The 24,089-nt window shown below is 43.3% G+C and overlaps 1 protein-coding gene and 1 long non-coding RNA gene across 2 annotated transcripts; one reads left to right on the forward strand and one right to left on the reverse strand.

Annotated features, from left to right (window-relative positions):
* Positions 1-13: 13 nt before the first annotated feature.
* On the reverse strand, positions 14-12,192 carry LOC140704722 (uncharacterized). Its single transcript, XR_012084091.2, has 2 exons — positions 11,778-12,192; positions 14-7,049 (listed from the first exon to the last, which is right to left on the reverse strand). It is a non-coding gene; the product is annotated as an uncharacterized LOC140704722 (long non-coding RNA).
* On the forward strand, positions 11,588-23,195 carry UBL4A (ubiquitin like 4A). Its single transcript, XM_020793038.3, has 4 exons — positions 11,588-11,814; positions 14,726-14,831; positions 17,016-17,221; positions 18,512-23,195. The coding sequence occupies exons 1-4, from the start codon at positions 11,767-11,769 to the stop codon at positions 18,620-18,622; spliced, it is 471 nt and encodes a 156-aa protein (XP_020648697.1). The 5' UTR covers positions 11,588-11,766; the 3' UTR covers positions 18,623-23,195.
* The last annotated feature ends 894 nt before the right edge of the window (positions 23,196-24,089 follow it).

Consider the following 24,089-nt stretch of genomic DNA (forward strand, 5'->3'; position numbering starts at 1 on the left):
CTCTGTGACTGTCTTTTATTTTTTTTTTACAATGATGATGATGTGTTGGAAGCATTAGGAAGGGACTTAAATTCAAATGGCGAGGAAGGAAAGGGATGAAAAATAATTTTTAAACTCTCTAGTGGTCAAATTTTTGTCCTAGGGCCATACTGTATTTAGAAAACAGGTGCTTGGGATTACATGGGCCAGAACTACAGCTCTTAAAAATATCCATAATAAGTAAATAAAGAAACTCATAGAGCAGGTAAGGATCGGTGGTACTTGTCTTCAGAATCTCGATGGCAATATAAAGAAGGCACCTGTCTTTGCTCTGGCCTTAGGCTGGCTGTGCTTTATGGGGTGATAATAGTTTTTGGTCAATGTCTGAAACAGTGGAGTTCTTCCACTTTTCGCTCTTTCAGTGCAGACAGTTGTCAACTTTCACATGTTGGACTACCGCTCCCATCCTCTGTGAGCTTTAGCCCTGATGACAAAGGCTCATGGGAGCTGAAGTTTATGCAACTATGTTGCTTCTTTGAACAAAATAAGCCTACGGAGCATTGTGGAGGTAAGCTAACGGTATGATCACAATAACTGGCCCTTTGCTACTTCCCTGGTTGTGGTGGTGGTATATTATCATTATCATCATCTGACTGCAATTAGGGAAATGATGAATGGGTTGGTCTCTATGTGAGCCTAATGCATTCATCTATTCACTGGTGCAGATGAATAGCACAGGTTGTTCTGAAGGCTGTGCTTGTTTGCTGAAGTCAGAGGTATCCATGAATCACCCAACATGCTTTGGCCTGGGAAAAACATCAACTTTATTACTACTAAACTTGCTTGTACACTTTGGAAGTCCAGTCCAGCCTTTCAGCAAACGTTTCTGTTCTCAGGGGCATTGTTCAGTCTTTTTTAAAGCAGCTTCTCCCTTCAGAGCCCAGCCTATGGTAGACTCCTTTGTTGGTGAACACTAGTGGATTTGGACAAACAGGGTATTCTCTCAAGTAACTCCTGAGGCAAAAGGGATGCAGTTACCTGAGAGCCCCTCTTAAGTGGCCAGAGGCCTGGTTGACTTCCTTTATGGCCTTTCAGTTCTTGAAGGTGTCTAACAAAGCCAGCTCCTGTGTCATGTAGGACAGGGAGGCAAGGCCAGTAGCATAGTATGGGGGGTGGCAGCACAGGGACAGTGGCCTGGGGTACATACTTTTTAGGGGATGCAAAATTCATTGACCCCTTGTTCCACTACTCCCCCTTCCCACTGCCCCCATCCCCTCCCCACCTGGTCCTGTTGTCTCCCCCTCTTCATCCTGCACTTCCATCTTGAGACACAGCAGGCCTGGCTTCCCTTCCAGGAGCTGGGCCTGCAGTCCCTGTGCAAGCCTTGGCCTATCAGCTGAGAGGCAGGGCATGCACAGAGACTGCAGGTCCAGCTTCTGGAAGGGAAGGTCAGCCTGTCTCAAGATGACAGCAGGGGATGAGGAAGAGGAAGAGGCAGCAGGACCAGGAGGCAATGAGGATAGTAGGTAGGCTGTAGGGCTGCGAATGGGCAATCTAGCACCACGTGGAAGCAGATAGATGAAGTGGAGGCTGCATGACTAGGTGGGGAGGCGATGGGGGAAGGGGATGGAGGCAGGCTGCAGCAGTAACATAGTGTGGCGGGCACAAGTGCAACATTTTAGGGGGTGTAAATTTTGCCTTGCCCTGGCAACCCACATTACGCTACTGGGCAAGGCACCTTTCTGTAGTGCCAGGCTCTGATCCTAATCATTTGACTTGGGAGTAAATCTCACTAAAAGCCAGCGATGACCAAAATTAAGTCAGAAAGAACATTCTGTAGGATTGCATTGCATAGAGAAAGCTAAAGGTACAAGCCGGGGTGGTGGTGGGAGCAGATTATGATAAGATGGGTAACGTGGTCTTTTAGCTGCAATAGGATTGCAGTTGCCTTCAGCTTTAACTGGAATGGAGAATAGTGACCCGATAGTTGCAAGATTACAACATCATTCTATGGTAGTTGCAAGATTACAACATCATTCTATGGTGTTTGGGTTAGCTTCACTGCACAGAAGAGTGGACTTTTGAAGAGGGAGTTGAAGGAAGAAAGAGAAGTGGTGACATTTGTGTTCTCTGAGATGGGGGAACATGTGGCCCTCCATAAATGTTCAACTGCAACTCCTTTCGTTCCTCTTCATTAGTTACACTGGCTAGGAAAGATGGACGTATCTGTCCCACAACTTTTGAAGCCCCACATATTCTCCATGCCAGGAAGATGTTGTGTGGGAGGAGAACCACACATTATGACAGTAAGGAAAATTGTGGGATTAGTAGGCTTTGAGTGGATGCTTGCTTTGGTGGCTGGATGGAGAAGCAGCAGATGAGAATGTGAAGCCGTGGTACCGTATGTGATTCAATCAGCACAGAACTCCCATAGCCATTAATGGGTTTCTGGACTGGCTTGACAGTGTTGATTGGCTTGGCTCTTCCATTACTTTGATGTGCGAGTGTGAGAGAGACAGAGGAAGAAACAGAGGTTACTTTCCATTCTAGAAATAACTCCACTGTGGTCAGGTGTCATGTTTTTGTTCTCTTGCTTAATATTCTATGTCAGTCCAGATCTCATGATCTTCTGGGATGTTTGCACCAATTTTGCCAGCATACTTTCCCTTGCCTGCATGCCTGCACCAAGTGCCAGAGGAATAATTTGTTTGAGCTAGAGCTCTACCACTTACTCCTGGGGAGCAGGACTGCACCGCATGAAAATGAGAGTCCGGCAGTTAAATCCTCTTGGCGGATTTCAGCAGGAGTGCTAAGCACACTGGAGGAAGAAGCCTTGATAAAGGGACTAGGAATATGGACATTTGAGAATAGCTGTGCTTTGTGAAATAGAAATAGGTGCCACAAACATTGTATCCTTATCAAAATACAGCATCTTGCAAATTCCCTTATTAGCCATGAAGGGTAATGAGGTAATTATTCAAAGCTTGAAGGGCAAAAGGAGAGGTAAACTGTCATGGTAATATATTGGGAACTATTAAGGTAGATTGTTGTTAAATGCCAATATTTCCAGCTTATGGCAAAACTAAACAGGGTTTTCGAAGCATATGAGATGTTCAAGGAGTAGCTTAATTACCATTGCAATTACTGTGACTAAGCGGTAATTTGAACTCGGGCCTCCTGAGTCCTAGTCTGACATTCCCTCAACTATGCCACATGGGCTCTCACAGTTAAAATAAATAGCAGGGCTTTTAAAAGGTGCTTTTTCTAATGCTCCCTTCCCCATGCTATAAACAGAGTATGAATTCTTATTTCATGGTTTGTATAAAATACTACAGTTGCTTTATTTTAATTTTTGTTTGCAAGCACTTTGATAATAATTTTGTATGGGAAAAGGGGTACAATTAAAAAGAAGGTAAAATACATGTGCAGTTTAGGATTTTGATTTAACTTTGACTGTAGCCTTCAGCCATCACTCTAAATTTTAGAGTGATGGCTGAAGGCTGCAGTCAAAGTTCAATCAAAGCCTCTGTTGGCATTTACGCACAATAGGGCCAAACCTATCATAGGCAACGCCCTGTTTAGTGAGAGATTAAGTTTGGCAATTCAGGCCAGCTGCCTATCAGTTTCCCAATGCATATTGTCAAAGTCCTCTGTTCTCTGAAGAGGGTTTTGGAGGTGTGGAGTTACTTGTTTATCCAATGTGTACTTTCAAAGATGTTCCACAGGCCACCAACCCACAGACACTGAATCTCAAGGTCTCCTGATTGATTTGATCTCTCTTTCCCCACGTGTCAGCAGCTCTCAACATAAAACAATTCTCCTCCTTTGGGTTATAGTTCTTCTCTGCAGGGGGTGGGAGGGAAGGAAGGAAGGAAAAGTCATCCAGTCGTTGTGCAAAATCCAAGAACAATAGTTAATATAATTAGTAGACCACTACCATCTTCCAAATCCTGCAGAACTCTTTTATCCTGGGCTGGACATTACAGAGCTTGGGTAAGGAGATGAAATAGAAAAGTCCCCAAAATTATCATGGCCTAACATTGTACCAGGCTTTCTAATTTTAGTTCCACAATGGAGTCTCTAGCCTTTTATCATCAGCTCCAGATAGCATGTTTTCACCTCAATGGGGAAGTAGATATCATTTTCTTTCTCAGTCTTCATAGACAAGAAAGCCTGGTCTCAACATCTGGCCGAGATTCTTTTTCTTTTCCCACACCCAAGCTCTGTAGAGCCCATCCTCATTAAGGACTTGAACTAGCCTGTTTGTGAGATGTTAGTGATCTAATGCAGCTTATTACCCAAAATTGTTTTAGGTCCCTTCAGGGAGAGAGCCAGTGAAGGAAACCAGTTTCCTGCCTTTTGCTCCATTCAGAATGTGAATCCTCTTATAATAAATGATTCTCCAACTTGGGAGTCTCTTACTGAAAAAAAGGTATTTTAGTCTGAAGATAAGTATGACCAGATTAAAAACTCTACCCCCATCACCCCAAACAAAGAGTGGTGGAGGGGGGGCATTTTCTTTAGCTTTTTGTATGCTGTGCTAGATTGTGCTGCTGGGGAAGCTGAAGGATGGAAGAATCCTGAGGGGAAAATAGTTTTGAAATAACATGACAAATCCCTCAGTTGCCACTCCCTCTATTCCCTTGTTTGTGTCCCACATAATTTCCATGGTCTTTCTTATTCCTTGGCTTGTCACTGTGTCAGCGAATTACCTCAGGCTAAAAGTCACCTTGTGGAGCTCCGGGTTTTTTTTTTTTTTTTAATAAATGAAGGAATGCAGAGAGATAACCAATGGGTGCAAATTACTGTAATTTATTATGCAACACATTTACATAAGTTTGTCAAGTTGCAAGAATTTCTCCTGTTTTTTCTTTAGGGGGAAAACAGTAATGTAGAGATTGTTCTTAAGTATTACCTAATACCCATTTTTGGTTAACTGGCTTTAAACCTGTAGGATTTGCTTTCTTACTCCTTTGTCCTGGTGGTGCCAAATAGCTGCTCTCCCAAGGAAAACTCCTCCTGCCTCTTTTGACAGCCCCACTGCTCTGAAGGAAAGTATGTCTGCCCTTTCCCTGTCCCAGTGCCACATTCTTGTCTCCCAGGCTGAAATGCTTTTGTTTAGACAGAAGAGCAAGAAGCTGATAGGTGTTGGTATCAGGGAAGGAGACAGCAAAAGATGGGAGGGATATATTTCTAGCTTGCAACCCTCCTTTAAATTAATTGGCTCTGCTCTGATGTTTATTATGTTTTTGGTAAATAGCAGGTATTAGTCTCCTGTTTGATGGGTGGGAGGTTGGTGCTTTCATACCTGTTTTATCTTTGTATGTAAACTGTCCAGAATAGTGGCATGCCACTAAATGCATGGTATACAAATCCAGTTAATTCATTAATTGATTGTTTGATTTTGAGAGGAATCATACTCTCTTGATGACCTATGGTCTGGAAGCTGAGAGGGAAGACAGAAATGAAAGATCAAGGTGAGTGTGCAGATATACATAATTAGAGCAACAGGATCACAGAGGAAGTGAGCATACTGTTCTATTCAAAAGGACTCATCTCTCTTAAAATCAAGAAAAATGGGTTCTGCATGTGTGCAGTATATGCTAATTATGCACAAGGCTGATTGTCTGGAACCAGAGATAGCATAAACGCACACTTTATCTCCCAAATAATTCTCCAGTACTTCAAAATGGGATTCTTCTTGAGCACAGAATAAAAGGGGAGGAGAAGAGGTACAATCATGAATATTGCTTTGACGACTGAAAATTAATGCAATGTTTAAAAAGACAGACTGCCTGAACCAATGGGCACAGTTGTAGCAATGAGTTCAAGACAGATGAGTAAGTAAATCAACATTTGAACTGTTGATGAACACACTTGTGAAAGTATATTACAAGAGGAAGTGGAAGCTGGTTTTGCAACATGGGAGGGAAGCAAAGGTGACAAGTCCGATTCAGTATATGTGACTGTATGCAGCCTCCTGGAAGAGACAACTGTCATATGTGAGAGCTGACCTACATATTGAGATCCGTCACATGATACAGACTTTCTGGAGCTATTCCATTTCAGATTAAACATGAGAACTGTATTTACAAATGGTTCCCTAACCTGACCTCTCCCAATGCTGGAAAAGGAGCAAGTCACCAAGGAAAACTACTGTCTCTCTTGACAGTCCTGCAGCTGTGAAGGAAAATATACATACCTGCCCTTTCCTTGCCCCGGTGCCACATTCTCATCTATCCAAGCTGTCTCCCTTTATTTTAATGTGATAATTAAAAACACACACACACACATAGGAGCTTTCAAACAGTAATGCTGCACACTTACAACCTGACATGGTACAGTCCTAGAAACTCAGGACTTCTAATATGTACAGATCTGTTCAAACAGCTGGTGATACATGTTTTGTTCATCTTTGCTATGTAGTGATTGTGTCAGCTCATCAGCAGTGAGGTCACTCCTAAGAAAACACAGCATGAGTTGTTCAGACAGAAAATTCAAATCGGGTCATGCAGCTGCATACGAGTTCAAGTTGTACACGATGGCTTCTTGTTCCTTTCAGATTAACTGTTTAGCTATCCTTGGCTGGCACAGGATAGCATCTGTTCTGGGAAAATACCTGTACTCGCCAATGAGATTTACAGCCGGCACAGTCCCCTGAATACAAGGCTGGGTGTTTTTTCATACAGAACCTTTGTGATTTGGAATGCCTTTGTATCATCGACTTTTAAAAGAGAGTTCAGTGAACTCATTACAGAGAGAGGCAGTGTATTGCTAATTATGCAGCAATCAGATTAGATTATCGTTTCGGTCCATCTGGTTTACTAATTTGTTTTTGGGGCGAACTGAGGCCACTTCAGTGCAGACTTGTATAACCTTCAGCCTAGACCCAAAATTGTTATTATTATTTTGCAGGCTATAGCCCTTCCCACCAAGATCTTTCATTTCCCCACCCGCACATGAACCAGTTGAATCTTGTCCTCCTTGGCAGGCAGAAATTCCCTCATGTTTCTTTAAGCTGCAGCACACTGGGGTCCTCAGGCAGTGAACTGTCATACCTCCTGATCATCCTGCAGAAAGAAAAAAAAACCTCTCAGATCTGTAAGGCCTCCCTCAAGCAAAGCAAATTTGGCAGCTAGAGGGAATGCAAGCAAGGCTGTGAAATTTAAAAGTGACCGATCAAGCAGAGTTCCTTAGAGACAAATCACCCCTATGACTATATGGTACACTGGGCAATCATTATAATGTTCTCCAACAAATGTTAGAAGCCAATGTGGTGTGATGGTTAGAATGCTGGACTGGGACTTTGAGGAGCCAAATTCTCACTTAATGACCTTTGGTCAGTTACTTTCTTTCAGCCTGTCCTACCTCGTAGGGTTGTTGTGAGGATAAAGCAGGGCAGAGTAGAGTCTACTGTAGACTGTCCCAAGGTCTTTGGATGAACTGTGGGTGTAGATGTAAAAACCAAGTTTTTAAACAATTGATTTTTTAAAAAATAAATGATCCAGCATTTCCTGATATCATGCCAGCAAATTATCCAAAGGGATCTTTCTGTACTGTCCTTAGATCCCTCCACCTGTTGAGTTAAACAGTGACATAAAAAGACTGTGATGAATGCAAAGGAATGAAGTCAACTAATACGGGGGCAAGGTTAATCTAACTTGACAAGGCAGGTGGAATGTAATCCTCCCATGCATCCACACCTTGGTGGAGGTGCAGCAGATAAAGAAATTTCCATGAGATAAGATCACACTGAGTAATTGCTTCCAGTTTACAAAGGTAAAGACACTCTGCCTATGTAACTAGAGAGGTATATGTTTTCATCATGGCACTGTAAGAGACTTCACTACAATGTCAACAATGCTGAAATGTAGTTAGAAAGGTGGGGCACAGCAGAGCTTACTAACTCCAAAAGCATTTTCTCTTTGAACATAATAAAAATGATGCTTGTATGAAAATACTATAACCAACTGTTAATGAATTTGAAAACCAGAATAAGAAAATATACTTTTTCAGATATCCAACCCAGTGCTTACAGTGTTCACAAACCCAGACTTCAATTCTTCAATTTTGGGATCTGCTCTCTCTCCCTAGTACTGAGCAATAAAGGCTGTCTTTAAATTATTGTCTTATTGGTAACCAGAAATCCCCACCTAATGATATGCAGGGGTAGATGGGCAATTGGCCACATGGGCCACCCAGGGCAAGGACCAAAAGGGCCGGCTGACCCATGGTTCTTGCTAACCATGACTGCCTTTCTTCATCTTTCCTACGCTGACATTGGGCCTTGAATTCAAATCCAGGGGATTTGTAGTCCACGAGACGCTAGCTAAAAAGGCTAGGCATTGAAGCTGTCTAGTTCCTGTTGTGGCTGACTGGGTGGGGAGCTTCTCTGGGGTGTTTGCAGTATGGCTTTGAGGCCTGGGGGCCTCCTCCTCTCATACCTATGATATTCCTTCCTTCTCTTATGTCACTGAGTGGGGTTCAGATTCTGGTCTCCAGTGTCTCTTCCTGTGCCCTACCTAGACAGAAAGCCCCTGGGTGTTGCAGCAAATATGATGATGATAACTCTCCTTGCTGCCTATCTTGATTCTCCCCTTTCTCTGCTGATCCTTGGTGGGCCCTGACCCCTTGTCCTAGAGAGGGCTGTGGAGCGTCTAATCACATGATTGACACGGATGCTGCATTCTTCTCCTCCTGAGCTGGGCATGATGCAAGAGGCCTCACAACAGCTGTGACATATGGGCTTTTATAGTAGGGGTGGATATTGTGGCATCCTTCAGCATGTAACAAGGAGAAAGGTTCTTATTGACCTGGGTGCATTTTCCCTTCGTATATATGGAGCATAGGGCACATAGTGCCATTCCGTCTGCTGGACTGTGACTCCTAGTATTCCTCATCTTCACCTGGCTAGGGCTGATGAGAGTTGCAAACTAGTAATATCCGTCTGGCCACACTGAGCCCATCCCTGTCATGGGTACAGTGTTGTAGTTGTTCCGTAGCATGTCCTCGGGGGGAAATGTGCTTCTGCCACTTGACAGCATGGGCAAAGTTAAGTTAAAGATTTGGTGGCCATGTAACCGTTGCAAGAGCAGCATCTCGCTGTTAGGTTGATCTACGTTTAAGATCCTTGGCCTAATTACAGAAGAACAACTAAAACAACAATATGCATTAGAACTGTGGTTCATGACCTTTTCAATCTTCAATCCCACCAGCTCATTTGATCAAAGAACCTGACAGTGTATGAAGGAAACAAAAAGCTACTTTCCCCCAAGGAGAATGCATATATTTACCAGTGTTCAGTTATTGCCTTAATTTATTTAAGTTGATAGGAACAGGAGATTAGGAGAAACACAACACCCACCATTAACTTTCAGCATGGGAGAAGGTTGGTGGACAATCAGTCTGTGGCAGGCAGGGTCAGTAGGGAACTGTCATGCTTGTAGAAGGACATGGGGATTGTGGGGTGGGGAGAGTAACTTCTGTGTCCCACCAGGGGTATGCATAATGTAGCTGAGAACCACTTTATTAGAAGTTTAAGAAAATTAAAACCTTTATATAGGGTCAATGAAGGAGCAAAAAGACCCAATTAAATAATAATAATTTGCTGTCAAAACAATTTTTTCATGGAAAACTCTTAGGGCTTTCAACAAATGAAGTCTTCTGAGATGGTTTGCAGACCTTTTTTCCTGATAATGCTCTGGGATTGTGCAGCTTGCCCAAGGCAGAGTATGTAATCCCATAAACCATATACACTCTGGGTAATCTCACTTTGCCCCTCTCCTAGGAGGCATAGTGGGGATTCGAACTCCCACTCCATCGCTCTGTAACCAGGCACTCCAACCCACTGCACAATACCAGCTCCAGTTACATTTAAGTCACCATTAATTTCAGTGGGTCTGAAGTAGAGCTGGTCTCGCACAGTAGGTTGGAGCACATTGGGTCAATAATTCAAACCCCTATTGGACCTCCTGGGATAGAGGCTAGCTAAGATTACCCAGAGTGAGATGGCCAATGGGACTTTGTGTCCTGCCACTTATGCGGCCTTGGATAAGCTGCACTGTCGCGACCACCACCAGAAGGAGGGACTGGTGTACCACTACCTGCAAAACCTGGGAGGGGTTCCATAAATCTGAATTGACTTAACAGCACATAGTAATTAGTATTAATTAGGATTACCAACAGTTTTCAGAAAAATGGCTTTATTTCTCTGATGGTAAGGCCTACTTCTCACAGGACAGCTATACTGTATATATTTTCTGATGTGGTGTGAACGAGTATGACACTCAACATCACTTGGTGGAGAACAACAGTGGGAGGAGGTTACTGCTTTCACATCTTGCTTATGGATTTTCCGGAGGCAACTGATTGACGTCAACCAAAAACAGTCTTGGCATCTTCAGGCTAGGCTGGGGAAAAACCAAGAGGAGCTTGGAATTACCTAGAAGGCCTAGTTCTCTGCTGGGTATAAATGCTCTCCAACTTGTAGAAGGTAAAGGAGCATTACATTTCTTAGGCCAGAATCATATGAGTGTTCTATATCAGGGGTCCCCAACACCCGGTCCGCAGCCCGGTGCTGGTCCGTGGCTTCCTGGAACTGGGCAGCGGACACGGATCTCTGCCCCCCTGCACGCACGCATGGTGGGCGTGTCGCACTTGTGGAGGGGCATATTGCATTCACACGCTCCTCCGCAAGAGCAGCACGACCCCCTGCGAGCGCGGGGGTGCCCCCCACGGAGCCTGCACCCCCCTGTCCGCTGTCCCAAAAAGGTTGGAGACCACTGTTCTATATGATTTGAGTAACTTGCCATAGCTAAGTACAACTGATTGTCAAGGTTCACGTTTCTGCTGTATGCCCTAGTCAAGTGCCCAGCTGTGGAAAAAAAAAACCCACCAAAAACATCCCAGCAATTCCTCAATTAGCCACAGTAAAGTTATGTGAACTTAATACAAACACCATTGGGGTTCAAGATGGGGAAAAATATTTGCATTTTTAAACAAGGCAGAGAGCAAAAATATAGCTTCCCTTCTTGTCTTAATTCCACAAGAGGCAGAAAATAATGAACAATTGTTAGTGAATTCTTGCCTGTCATTCAAAACAGCAATCTTGGAAGCAGGGGTGGAAAACAAGAAAGCAAAAATCTGTTCAACGCCTTTTATATATTTTTGGAAAGAGCACATGACCATTTATATCAAAGAAAATAAACCAATAACAGCTCTTCATCCTGCAAGTTTTATATAATTTATTATACATTTATTTCTAGTGATTCCTAGTGTTTCTACTCCCCACGAGGGAAATTTTAAACTCTGCAATCTAGAATCGGAAATTTTACTCCAACATCACTGGGGCTGCAGCCCCTAAGTAGAGAAGTTATTTTATGATGCTCCGCCCAATTTCGTTCTCACTTTCTAAACGAACTTTGACCCTATTCCCTCTGTCTATATAGGAATGTAAAAAGGTACTCTCAACCCGCTGCCGATCTATAACCATTTCAGTCATATGACCACAATCTATGCGCCCGTAGACTTGCTATGACGTAAATAATCCTCTCTTGAATAGCTCTATGGTGTTTTCCGTTCTGACCCCAGGAACAAGTTCCGCCACTCTAGCCCCCTTTGCCTCTATGATAGATGCGCTGATCTTACAGAGATGGAAAACAGCTGGGGCTTTTGGTCGCCTACTTAACCTCCACTCCTTCGTGGGGCGCTCTGTCCGTGACTGTCCCTCCCAGTATCTATGGTTTACTTAAAGGGGCCGCTAGGCTTTCAAAGCGGCGGGGTCCCGAGATGCTGCTTACGGTGAAGGCGCTCCAGGGCCGGGAATGCAGCCTCCAGGTAGCCTTTCTTTCTTCCGGGCGACGAGAGGCTGAGGCCGGAGTGGTTCTGGGGTGAAGGGTTGCGGGGGGGGGGGTTAGGCTGCGAATATCTCTCGTCCTTCCCACGTCCAGAGGCCAAAAATGAGGGGCGTCCCCGCGGGGAAGGGGCGCCGGGCCGAGGAAGGTTCAGGACGGAGCGCCCATCCGCCTCTGGGCCTTCGTCTTTCGCCGGGGCGGAGGGAGGCCCCCCCGGGTAGAGAAGGAACTCCTTAAAAGGATGGTTCCGAGCAGCTCCGGCCCGTCGAGTGGGTCTCCTCCCTAGGGAGGAATCTGCTCCCCACCCCACCCCTGACCCGGCCCACCGTTGTCTGGGGCTGCTGGACTCCTAAACAGTCCTCCTGAAACCCCCCCCCCCCATCCACAACCTTTGGCCCCAGCACTTTTATTCAGGTGCTCACCTTCACACCTCTTTTAATCAACTGGATCCCTTGCTGAATTAGAACTCTAGCCTGGAGCATAGAGGACGAAGACACTCCTGTGGTTCTCGGAGGCAGTTCCAGGTGCCTGCGAGGGTCGCCCCATTGCATCCGTGGGGTTCGTGTTAACACGTTGACTCAATACTGGGGCAGAAAATTTAGAAGGCCGCCTCTCTAAGTGGCCACATGTGTGGTGTGTGCCTTTGTATTGCTGCTGAGAAACAGACACAGCCAGCCCCTTGCATAATTTCAATTTATTGTCGTTGAATGTTATATACATGGTATATGCATACAACGAAATTCACAAAGAACATTCAGAGATCAAGCCAAACACACACACACCCTCATAATAATCCCTGAATCCCAGAACCCTGCCTAAAACTCATAGTATCCACACAACATACAACACAACAGATCATGTAATAGTAATACAGTCCAACAACTCACTGCTGGTGATTCTTAAGTTCCTTGTTAAGTGCATTTATATTGTTGTTAAACTGTGTCCAACTCTTCGTGACCCCATGGACCAGAGCAGGCCAGGCCCTCCTGTCTTCCACTGCCTCCCAGAGTTTGGTCAAATTCATATTGGTTGCTTCGATGACACTGTCCAACCATCTCATCCTCTGTCGTCCCCTTCTCCTCTTGCCTTCACACTTTCCCAACATCGGGGTTTTTTCTAAGGAGTCTTCTCTTCTCATGAGATGGCCAAAGTATTGGAGCCTCAGCTTCAGGATCTGTCTTTCCAGTGAGTGCTCAGGGTTGATTTTCTACAGAATGAATAGGTTTGTTCTCCTTGCAGTCCAGGGGACTCTCAAGAGCCTCCTCCAGCAGCACAATTCAAAAGCATCAATTTTTCAGTGGGCAGCCTTCTTTATGGTCCAGCTCTCACTTCCATACATTGCTACTGGAAAAACCATAGCTTTGACTATGCAGACCTTTGTCGGCAAGGTGATGTCTCTGCTTTTTAAGATGCTGTCTGGGTTTGTCATCACTTTCCTCCCAAGAAGCAGGCGTCTTTTAATTTTGTGGCTGCTGTCCCCATCTGCAGTGATCATGGAGCCCAGGAAAGTAAAATCTGTCATTGCCTCCATATCTTCCCCTTCTATTTCCCAGGAGGTGATGGGGCCAGTGGCCATGATCTTAGTTTTTTTGATGTTGAGCTTCAGACCATTTTTTGTGCTCTCCTCTTTCACCCTTATTAAGAGGTTCTTTAATTCCTCTTCACTTTCTGCCATCAGAGTGGTGTCATCTGCATATCTGAGGTTGTTGATATTTCTTCCAGCAATCTTAATCCCATTTTGGGATTCATCCAGTCCAGCCTTTATATATAGCTCTAGGATAAAAGCAATTACAGCGCTAGGATAAAAACTGTTCAAAAATGTGTCCTCCGAGTTTTAGTTGCTTTGTATCTTCTGCTGGAAGGCAACAGTTCAAAGCAGTTATAGGCATGGTGGGAAGAATCTTAGATTAAAGACTCTAAAAATAACTTTTTCAGAAAGCAACATTTATATCCTGTTTTTCCTGCATCATGGGATTTCAAGGTGGGCTCCTTTCTAGGCACTAACCAGACCCATGCGTTGTCTTTATGGTAATCAGTGGGATTACCTTCTGAAGCCCCAGACAGTTTTAGCAGGATATGGTTGCCTTCCAGATTTCTTCAGCCTAAGGCGGCCCTTATCTTAGAAGTATGATATTCTTCAGTTGGATAGTACTTTCTGTAACAGCATCCCACATATCATCTTACACACTATCCTTGCAACTAATGTTCAAGGCAAACTTGTATCATGCAACTCTGGCTTTTTAATAGGATTCGGGGATAGGGAAAGAAGAAATGTTAAACATAGTGTAAGTTGAAGAGCACCATACAAAATGCTGAATACTATTATTTAATATCTGCGTGACAGAAATACATATGCCCAAACATTCTGCATTTCATGTGTTTCTGCCTTTCATGTAGCCTCTAAACACAAGAGTTCTGCAATAAAATAAATTAATATTAAATTAAATTGTGGCCATAAATTAAGAACAGAATAATATTTCTTCATTTGAAGTATCCCATCAGCGGAGCAAACTTCTTGGAACAGCCCCAAGTGAGTGAGAATCTCTTTTTTAACAGTACTTGCCAGAGGACAGGCAGACTAGATGGCAGCCTTTAGATATGTGAGTTATCCAGCAAAGGTTTGAACCAGCTTTTTCTCTGACAACTAATTCTCTGTTTGATAAATGCCTGTTTTCTAGGGCAGGCATGGACAACTGTAGTCCTGCAAATGATTTTGGCCTACAATTCGCATTAGTCCTACACAGCATAGCCAGTGTGTGGGATCACAGAATTTGCTGACCAAAATTATTTGAAGGGCCACAGTTGTCCATCCCTGTTCTAGGCAATGAGACTCCCTCCTCTGTCCCTGCGGATCGGCAGGCCCAGCTCCAACTCACTGCCCTCTGCCTTCTCAGGTCTCCCCAGATGAGCGCATCTCCTCTCTCAAACGACTCGTTTCAGAGAAGCTGAATGTTCCAGTATCCCAACAGCGCCTGCTTTTCAAAGGCAAAGCTCTGGCAGGTAAGTCCTAGTGGTTAATGACTAGGTAGTTGCCTATGGATAAAAAACACTGAGGTTGGAGACAGGATAGCATGCAGTATGTGGCCCTTGAATGTCCCCCCCCCCCCAAAGGCAGGATTAACTCCTTGGTTAGTGACCATTATAGTAATTGGATCTGTGGTTCCTTTTGACCCTGTTTGACACAGATGGCCCTGTGAAAATTGCTTGACACATCACAGGGCTTTTGTCAGTTTCAAATACATGCAGCTTACTCTGACTATGTTTTCAGCCTTCTTCCTGTGAGCTGGCCCTGGGTAGCCTAGGGGGTAAAGCCAACCATACCATTAGGGAGAGGGAAGGTCACCATCTGAGATAGGTGAGTCCAGGTGCCCTAGAAGAGCGGCACATATTTAGATATTTAACTCATTAGCCTCCTGTTTTCAAGTCCCTGCAAGTAATCCCTAGAGGCGCTTCTTCTCCAGATGCCATAACAGGTACCATGTCTCTTGACTGGCAGGGGTGTCATTTGTTGTGTTGCCTTAATTGGCAAAATGTCTTGGGCCAGTTCTAATGGAAGCAACAGCATACGCTAGTGTTGCTGGCATTGCTGGTGTTGAAATCTGCAATTACTGCTTTATATCAGCAGTTATATCTGATATTGAAATCTGCAATTTCAGCAATTATATCTAAAATTCAGCTGGTACATTCAAGTGGATCTTTATAACCTCCATGTCTTTTAATGTCTCCCAAGCATCCTAGCCAATAACTCTGAGTGTACGTGATTTTCTATGGTCCTTTTTAAAAATCAGTGCATCCTAAATAGCTTGGTTGTTAGTTTTGCAGGCTGGAAAAGAAAAGACTTGTTGCTAGCATGTCTGAAGACAGCTACAGTGGTGGCTCACAAAACGAACCCCTCACGGGATGAAAAACCAGCAAGGCAAATGGTTTTTGCGATCGCTGTGGTGCCTCACAAGACGGCTTCTTCTATGGCCGTGCGTCGCAAGACGAATGTTGTTGTTGTTTTTTTTTTTTGCAGGACCGATGCCTTGCAAGATGAATGAATTATTTTCACCTTGCAAGGTTCCCATAGGAATGCATTGTAATTCTTACCTATGGGAAACCGCTTTTTGCAAGACGAAAATTTCACAAGACAGCGCTACTCGCGGAACGAATTACTTTCATCTTGCGAGGCACCACTGTATAGCATAACATTAGGATATTCAATATGTTGTCATGATACAAAGTAAGGTCATGAGCTAAACTTGAAATACAAAATCCATTTTATGTACTTCTGTGTATATAGATACTTACTGTATTGGACAGAGTGACAGAACAGAATTTGGAAAATCTGGTTCAAATCCTTGCTCAGCCATAGGAGTGTGGAACCAGTAAAACCACCCTTTAAATATCTCAGTTACCCTGAAAGACCTATTAGGGTCTCCATAAATCTGTCTCAACTTTGTTTTACATAATATCAATTTCTGTGTATGTATATTATTCATGTGCATACATACATATATATTTATGTATCGAATGGTCTTTGGCAATATGTGTTTCTGCTGTAGCAGAAGATGTATTTACTCTTTTCCCAGATGAGGGTGAGTACCTGAACACTTAGTTCTTTGGGAAAAGCAACAAAGAGCCCCGCGGCACCCCAAGGGCTAGTAAACAGATTAGGGCAGAAGAGTTTAATTAGCCCAAGCTCACTTCAACAGAGGCCTGGAAAGGTTATCCTACGTTGGCAGGTGAAGGGATGCACTTCACTCATTTGATGCAGCAGATGCTGGCTTACTGAATTATCTGCCACCAGCAATTTATTACCCATGTTTATCAAATAGAAAAACACAACAGCTTTACTTTTGAAAATGCAAAATGGTGAATACACCTGATACTCAAGGGAGAGCTGCAAACAGCTACACACTACAGACTTCAGTTCACAGGCAAATACTCTACCCCCCCCACAATCCTCTCATGAAGGTGGGGGCACACACTGATTACAGAAACATTTCTTGAGATTTGAGCATTGCACACATGTTAGTTAATTACTCTTCTCTAATTGTTGAGAGTATCTTTCTCTCCCCCCCCCCCCAAGCCTTCATATATCTGTGCAAAATGCTGGCTGAGGGTAAGGCATAGGTTTTGGTTACAGGTGTGTGACTCCTCCCTACATACTGGCTACACAGCAATCCTATGTTTCCTTCCCAGATGAACACTGTCTGTCTGATTATTCTATTGGGCCAGAGTCAAAGCTCAATCTTGTGATCAAGCCACAGGAGAAGGCATCGCCTGAGGAGCCTGGCCGCAGAGCTGGTCCCCCACAGAATCCTGCCATTTGGCAGTCGCTGGCCCACGTCCTGGGCAGGCATTTTAGTGGGGCTGATGCTGAGAAGCTGCTGGAACAAGTGCAGAAGGTAACTTCCCTTACACAAGAGCAAATAGGAGATTGGAAACCCCCCCCCCCCTTTCAAGCCTTTTTTTGTAGAATAAGGGTAGGGACTATCACAAATAAATCAGAAAAAAAGAGGATTCCTACTGCATTTACATGGTCTTTGGTTTGCTGGTCTAGCTTACAAAATGTTCTGTCCCCAAGCAGCCCTTTGAAATAACCTGCTGTTGTCTGATGGATGGAGAAAATGAAAAACTAGTCAGATACAGGTTTGCTCACATGTCCACAAATACAAGTTACAGATAGATATAACAATATGAAAAATAAAAAAATAAAAAGACAAAAACGTTGTGTCACCTTAAAGACTAACTGCTATATTTTAATGTGAGCTTTCATGAGCAAGTCTACTTCCTCAGCCCTTTTACTGACTGCTGTTATAAATGTTGGTCTTGCAAAACTGGACAATAATGACTCTTCCCAAGATGGTCTGATTAGCAGAATGCGAATTCTAACTCCCAGGTTAAAAATCACTCCCTGTATTTACATGATGGCTTTGGGTCAGCCTGTCTGCTTCCTTTTCTAAATTCAGACTATTCCACAATCAGTCTTGCATGGTGAGTCATAGTGTTAAATGCAGGGAACTGTTGCCACCAGATGGGCATGACATACTTAGGGATGTCCTGACTCAAATTCCATGTATTTTCAGCTTTAATTTAAAAAAACAACAACCCTGATTTTCCTTCCAGAAAGTTGACAGAAAAACCACAGAGGTACTGTTCGATCCAGTGTACTTCTACCTTCTATCTAGGGAGTACAAAGAGTGGACTCTTTAGTCCTCTAGTTTTAACATTTTAGTAAACTGAAGGGGCAGTAGTTAAAACTGAAGCCTAAACTCTGCTCACAACCTGGGTTCAATCCTAGGTAGTCATCTTGAGGTTCACTCAGCCTTCCATCCTTCCAAAATTGGTAAATTCATTGCCCAGCTCGCTGAGGAGGGGCAGTGTCTACCCTGCATAATTAAATTGTAAACCACCCAGGGGGTGCTTTAAACACTAGGAGGCAGTATATAAACAGTATACTTTTCTCTTTTTTAATTTTTTCTTTTAAACATTTAACCTTATTAAAAATTAATACAGTTAAATCATTTCAAGCATATTAGCCTCCCTGGATTTAGACAGTGTGTTTTTGCATTTATTCTCATACACACATGGACCCATATGCATTTGTTTTGTTAGACCATCACTGCCTGTATACCTGTCTGGTGCATTTCTCAATTCTCTCCCCTTCTTTTTTTCTCTTTCCTTCCTTTTTTAAGGATTATGAGCGAAGCCTTCGACTGCTGAGCTTGGACGATATTGAACGCCTGGCCACACGCTTGCTTCACCCTGAAGTGGCCGAAGCCGTAGAAATGGGCTTCCTGGATTAGCTGTCAGACTTGGTGCCTCTGGAGCCCCTTCTGCACTTTTGGACACACAGCCCACAAGTGGGGCTCAGTTTGAGGCTTCATCGGAATATTCCCTCTGGACTGCTGTTAAAGGGGTAGAGAGCATCTGTTAACTCTTCCCCATCTATTAAAGGTGGTGATGGGTAAGACTGATCTGCTCTGTCTAGTGTGTTGGGCAGAAATGGGGAAAGGATATTGGGAAAGAGTGCATGTGGGAGAAAGATCACTTGTCCAGCAGTGAGCGATGCAACTGCTTTCAGGGTTAGGTGGGCCTGCAGCTGTGTTTTGTACCTGGATGATTTCTTCTTCCTCATCAAGCCTGGTTTCATCTAAGAGATTCACATTCACTTTGTTTTAGCCAAAGGTCATCCAAGAAATAAAGATTGACAGAATTTATAGACGGGGAGAAGACCCACATTTGAAAAACGCACATTTAAAATGCCAATGTTTAAAACATTAGACTAGGATACTGTTGCCCCTCCTGCCCAGGCAAGTGGTCTGTGGCATGGTTTCTTCAGAGCTCGCACAAGGAGGTGCCAAGGACCTCCTTGTGCAAATGTGTGTGTGGGTGTGTGTGATTACATTCCACCCACATTGTAAAGGTACTCTACCTAGCATTGGTGCTCCCTGATGTGTGTATGTGATCTCTGGATTAAAACAGGCATCCCTAATGGATTGAACAAAATGTTTACTGATGACTTTAGTTATTTTGTTTTTCATTGCCATTTCCAGGCAAAAATTTCAAAGTAGAAAAGGATAGTTTCATTACTTGCCACATCTTGTCCATCAGGCAACTGAGCTGTAATTCAGTGATACACAGCTAACTTGGAAATATCCTATTGAGCTTGGCGGGGCTTACTCCCAGGTCATTGTGAACAGGCTTGAAGCCTACGAGTGTCATCACTGATGGGTTCATTAGCTAAAGAGTGTCAGAATGAGGCAGCAGGCTCTTAGCACCACTAAAACAGCAACTCTGCTTCCTCTGCCAGACATGTTTGTGGAAACGCTTCTGCCTTGTGCAGAAAATTTATCCAGCAACATTCTGACTGAAAAGAGGGTGAAGATTCAAGTGGAGCCATGGGGGAATATACTTATGGCAAATTCTATATTCCCTCTAGTGTCATACCAGAAATTTATTCCAGTACAGGATTTGATCAAGTTCATTTCCTGCTCTTCATCCTCACCTCCTGCCACACTTTTTCCTGTTTCTCTTCACCTAAGCTGGTGTATATGTGTGTGGTTTGAATCCTGAGGACATAACTATGGCACATACATAGTGCCTCCCGCATCAGTTAGTGAAAATCTGTGATATTGAGCATCACAGTCAGAATGAATACTGACTGCCTAATTCTGAATGCAGCAAGAGGAAAAAGACCTATCTTTTCAGCTCCAAAATAATTTGTACTTTTTTAAGGGAATACAGGCCTTATTGATCAATTTAGCAGCAATTCACCTCGTTCCAAATGCTATAAACCGAACAGTCATACAAACAGCGTAGGTCTTCCATCTTCCACAAATGCATAGTCTCTAGAGATTTTGTTTGCTTGTCTCATCTCTAATAGTGATGGGACCTTCTAACAAGCCATGGTTAATATTGGCTAGTATGTTGTTTCTGGGAGGTGTCCAGACTTCTAAATTTGAAGCACCTAGGTCCGTACAGTTCCATGGGCATCAAAGCAAGGCTGTATGTTTGCCACAATTTAACTTCACAAGTGTGCATAGAGAGTGCCAAAATAATTTGGATACTGTGCACCTTGACATGGGAATGGCCACGGAGGATTGGAGGGAAGGAACACATTTTCCATGCTGCCTTTGAAAGCAACAATTGGGATGGCTTGAGCCCAAGTATGGTGGTGGTATGATCATATTTAGAGGTGGGAGAGCCTTGGGAGGAGGTAGAGCAAGGCTGTGTTGGATTTCTCATGGCATTGCAACACTACAGTTTAGTTTTAATAGGAACTTTAGTGTTCAGTCTGAAGAGCCAGCAACATTGGATCTGCCTAGTGATCCACTCCCATAGTTGTTGAGATGTAGGTGGGGAGGGTTCTTAATTCTTCCCTTCTCCATTACAAGCTATACAAGCTGCAACCTCTGTCTCAGCTATTGTGCTTTATTGGCTCACTCTGATTTGTGCTGTTTTACAGTTCCGCACAGGAGCAGCTGAGGTGCACATGGGGAAAACTGTGCCAGATTACCCCCTGTTCTGCTATCTATATTTGTGATGGTATTTGAAAATAGCTGATGGCGATAACAAAAGTCACAGGAGGTACAGAGTTTACATGAGAGACCTCTGAGCTGCATGTTATTCAGCTCCACCCAATCATTATGTTTCTATGTGTTCTGCGTGTTTTCCCTCCAAAACAAATCAATCAGTTTGGCAGCAGACCTCAGCTTGGTCCAGTGACTGTGAGAAGAACTTCTGGCTTTCCAGAGTAAACTAGGGAAATGTTTTGGACTACAACTCCCAGAACCCCCCCACTGCTGTGCTGGTTGGTAGATTCTAGGAGTTGGAGTTAGAAAAGCTAACATTTCGCAGCTGTATGAAAGTAATACTTGGACAGAACCCTGTGCCTCTAATGCCATCCCTCCCCCTTTGTTGTTTTGCCACTGTCCTAATGCAGCTGTGGCTTTGAACTGGGATTATATCCCTGCATATATTGGGGCCTGAAGGTAAGGTAACTTTGTACTGGACAATCAACAGTAATGTTTTCTGCTTTTCAATAGAGGTTAGCTAATATCTCCTATTAATTGGGGTAAGAGTAGATCTTTGGTCTAGATGGGTGGGGTATAAATCTAATAAAATAAAAATAAATAAAATAAGAGTATCACTTGATACCCTGTTTTCCCGAAAATAAGACCTAACCTGAAAATAAGCCCTAGTATGATATTTCAGGATGCTCATCATGTAAGCCCTACCCCAAAATAAGCCCTAGTTAAGTGAAACCTCGCCTTCCACCATTGTGCAGCAACCAGAAGAAGATGACATGAATGTATTTGAATAAATGTAGATGGCTGTACATGAAAAAATAGAACATCCCCTGAAAATAAGCCCTAATGCTTTTTTTGGAGCAAAAATTAATATAAGACCCTATCTTATTTTAGGGGAAACATGGTAGCTATGCCATAACAGGTCTGGTTGCTAGATGAAGCTTCCATACAAAGGAGTACTACAAAGGACCTGTACTGGGGCACAATTAGGGAAGAGTACTGCCTCCATCACACATTGTGTGCAGGCTTCTTGGAAGTGTCTCATTGATCACTAGTGGAAACAGAAAATTGAACTAGACTGAATGTTCAGTCTGATCCAGAGGGGCTCTTCTGTTAATTAAATTTGTGCTATGAATTAAATTACTTCCTTATGAGCAGAGGTAATAATAATTACATGCCATCAAGTAAATTCTGACTTACTGCAACCCTTTCCAGGGATTATTAAGGCAGAGAATACACAGAAGAGGTTTACGTCCTCCTTCTGGGGGTAGCTTTCCCAAGGCCACATGGCATGGCTCTTTTCCTGCGAGAATTGAACTCCCAACCCCTGCTCTTCAACTACGTACCCAACCCAAGAAGCATAAGTAGACAGTGTCTATTTTCATCTTTGTCAAGGATGGCATTTCCAACCCTGGACTTGTGCAGCCTGCCTTACGTGGGCCTCCTGTGAAGAAGGTGTAGTGCAAAATGTAGCTGTGTTTATGGTGGCATCCAAAATTCTGAATAGATCATTCAAATTTTGCTTCAGTTCTTCTGTCTGTATCAGCAGGTTTCCAGTCCAGTTCAAACACTGAACTTAATCTTCAAAACCTTGAATGCACCGTCAAAGCTGTTTTTGCACCCTGGTTCCAACAGGCTCCTCTCACCCCAGAAATGGTATTTCCCAACTAGGAGGAGAACTGCTATTTTTAGAAGCTTCCAGGAGTGTGATTTCACCTTCTAAATATGACCCTCTTCCTGCTTTTTTAGTACAACACAACATTCATTTTTAAAAATGAAAGGTGGGCTTCAAGCTGCCTCCAGTTTTGTTTTCTTTTTACTTTTTTGTCAGCCTGTATGGCTCTTGAGGGCTGAAACCCCCCCAGACCTGTTGAAGTTGCTCTCGTCTACCTTAATTGCTTGGGACAAAACTATCTGAAGTCTGCACCCATTCGATCTTGCCTGTTTACTAATATCTACCTCTGTGTCTGTTTTTTTCTCTCTGAATGCACACTGTTAAGGTCAAAGAGGTTGGTGCATAAAAACATACATGGCCCTATCAGTGATGGCCCAAATCTTTGGATCTCCCATCCAGTAGACGTATGCCTTGTTCCCTTCTCTACTGGCATTTAGGCCCACTTGGAAACCTTTGCTTTTTACTGCTGCCTTTGACTGATTTCACAGCTGATGTCTCCAGAGGAGTTTCACAGTCTATATCTTTGTTTTGATGTGATTACTGTTCAATTGTATCTTATCTCCCATTTCTTTGATTGTAAATTGCTTTCTGAGGGCATCACCCGAACATGTGGCTGAAAAATACTTGAAATAAAGAATACAATAAATGAAAAGACAGAAGAATTATAAGCAAGCAATTGTGTCCCTTGTCTGCATACAAAATACATAAGGAGTTATTTTTAAATTCTTGTAGTTTACAGCTAAACTTCTGCCCAGTGGTTCTGACTTAGAAAGTTAAAAAAAAGCTTCAAAAGAAAGCTGTGTGTTCCAAATGCTCAACAGCTTGATGGTGGAAACTAAAGCAGAAATTCATGAAAAGGCTGCTAAAATTCAGAATTTATTTAAATATTTTGTATTTATAGATTAGTAGGATAGCATCCTAATGGCCAAATGTGCCCATGTGGCAACTGACCTCTCTTTGTTCAACCTATTAACTTCGCGATCTGTTTTAGTTAAATCAACAGGACCTCCAAGTGCATGTTCACACAGGCATATTTATCATTGTGGTATCAAATTAGGACTTCTGTATCTGAATGTGTGTGAAGGCCACAGACAGAATCTTGTATTGCCTCACATGCTTTTGGACAGAGTAACCTTATGTATTTAACAATACATTGAGAGACAGCTGGTTTGCAGCTGCATCATGTGTGCAAGCAACTTCCTGTAGAGCACCTCAGCATCATCTTTAAGGCAATTTCCTGAAAAGCCAGCTTTTCATACGTTCAGCTGCCAGTCAGGCAGAGCTGATTCACGTACATGTGTTAATTATGTGAAGACTGCAACCTCATGTTATGACCTGGGTGTGTAAAGAGGCTGTCATCTGAGATTTTTAAAAAATAAAACCAGAGGTCTCGTATTGTTTCCATTATAATATTAGTGTGTGTGGCGGAGAATAATAATGGAGCATAAAGGGGAGGATATCTATGACATTTCACTTTTTCTCTGCAACCTATATGTGAACCCATAAGCAAGTTCAAACATGTTTATGAGTAATCTGGCCTTTCTCACTAGATTACTCATAAACATG

Source organism: Pogona vitticeps, chromosome 2 (genome assembly GCF_051106095.1).
Source record: "Pogona vitticeps strain Pit_001003342236 chromosome 2, PviZW2.1, whole genome shotgun sequence".
NCBI classification, from domain to species: Eukaryota; Metazoa; Chordata; class Lepidosauria; order Squamata; family Agamidae; genus Pogona; species Pogona vitticeps.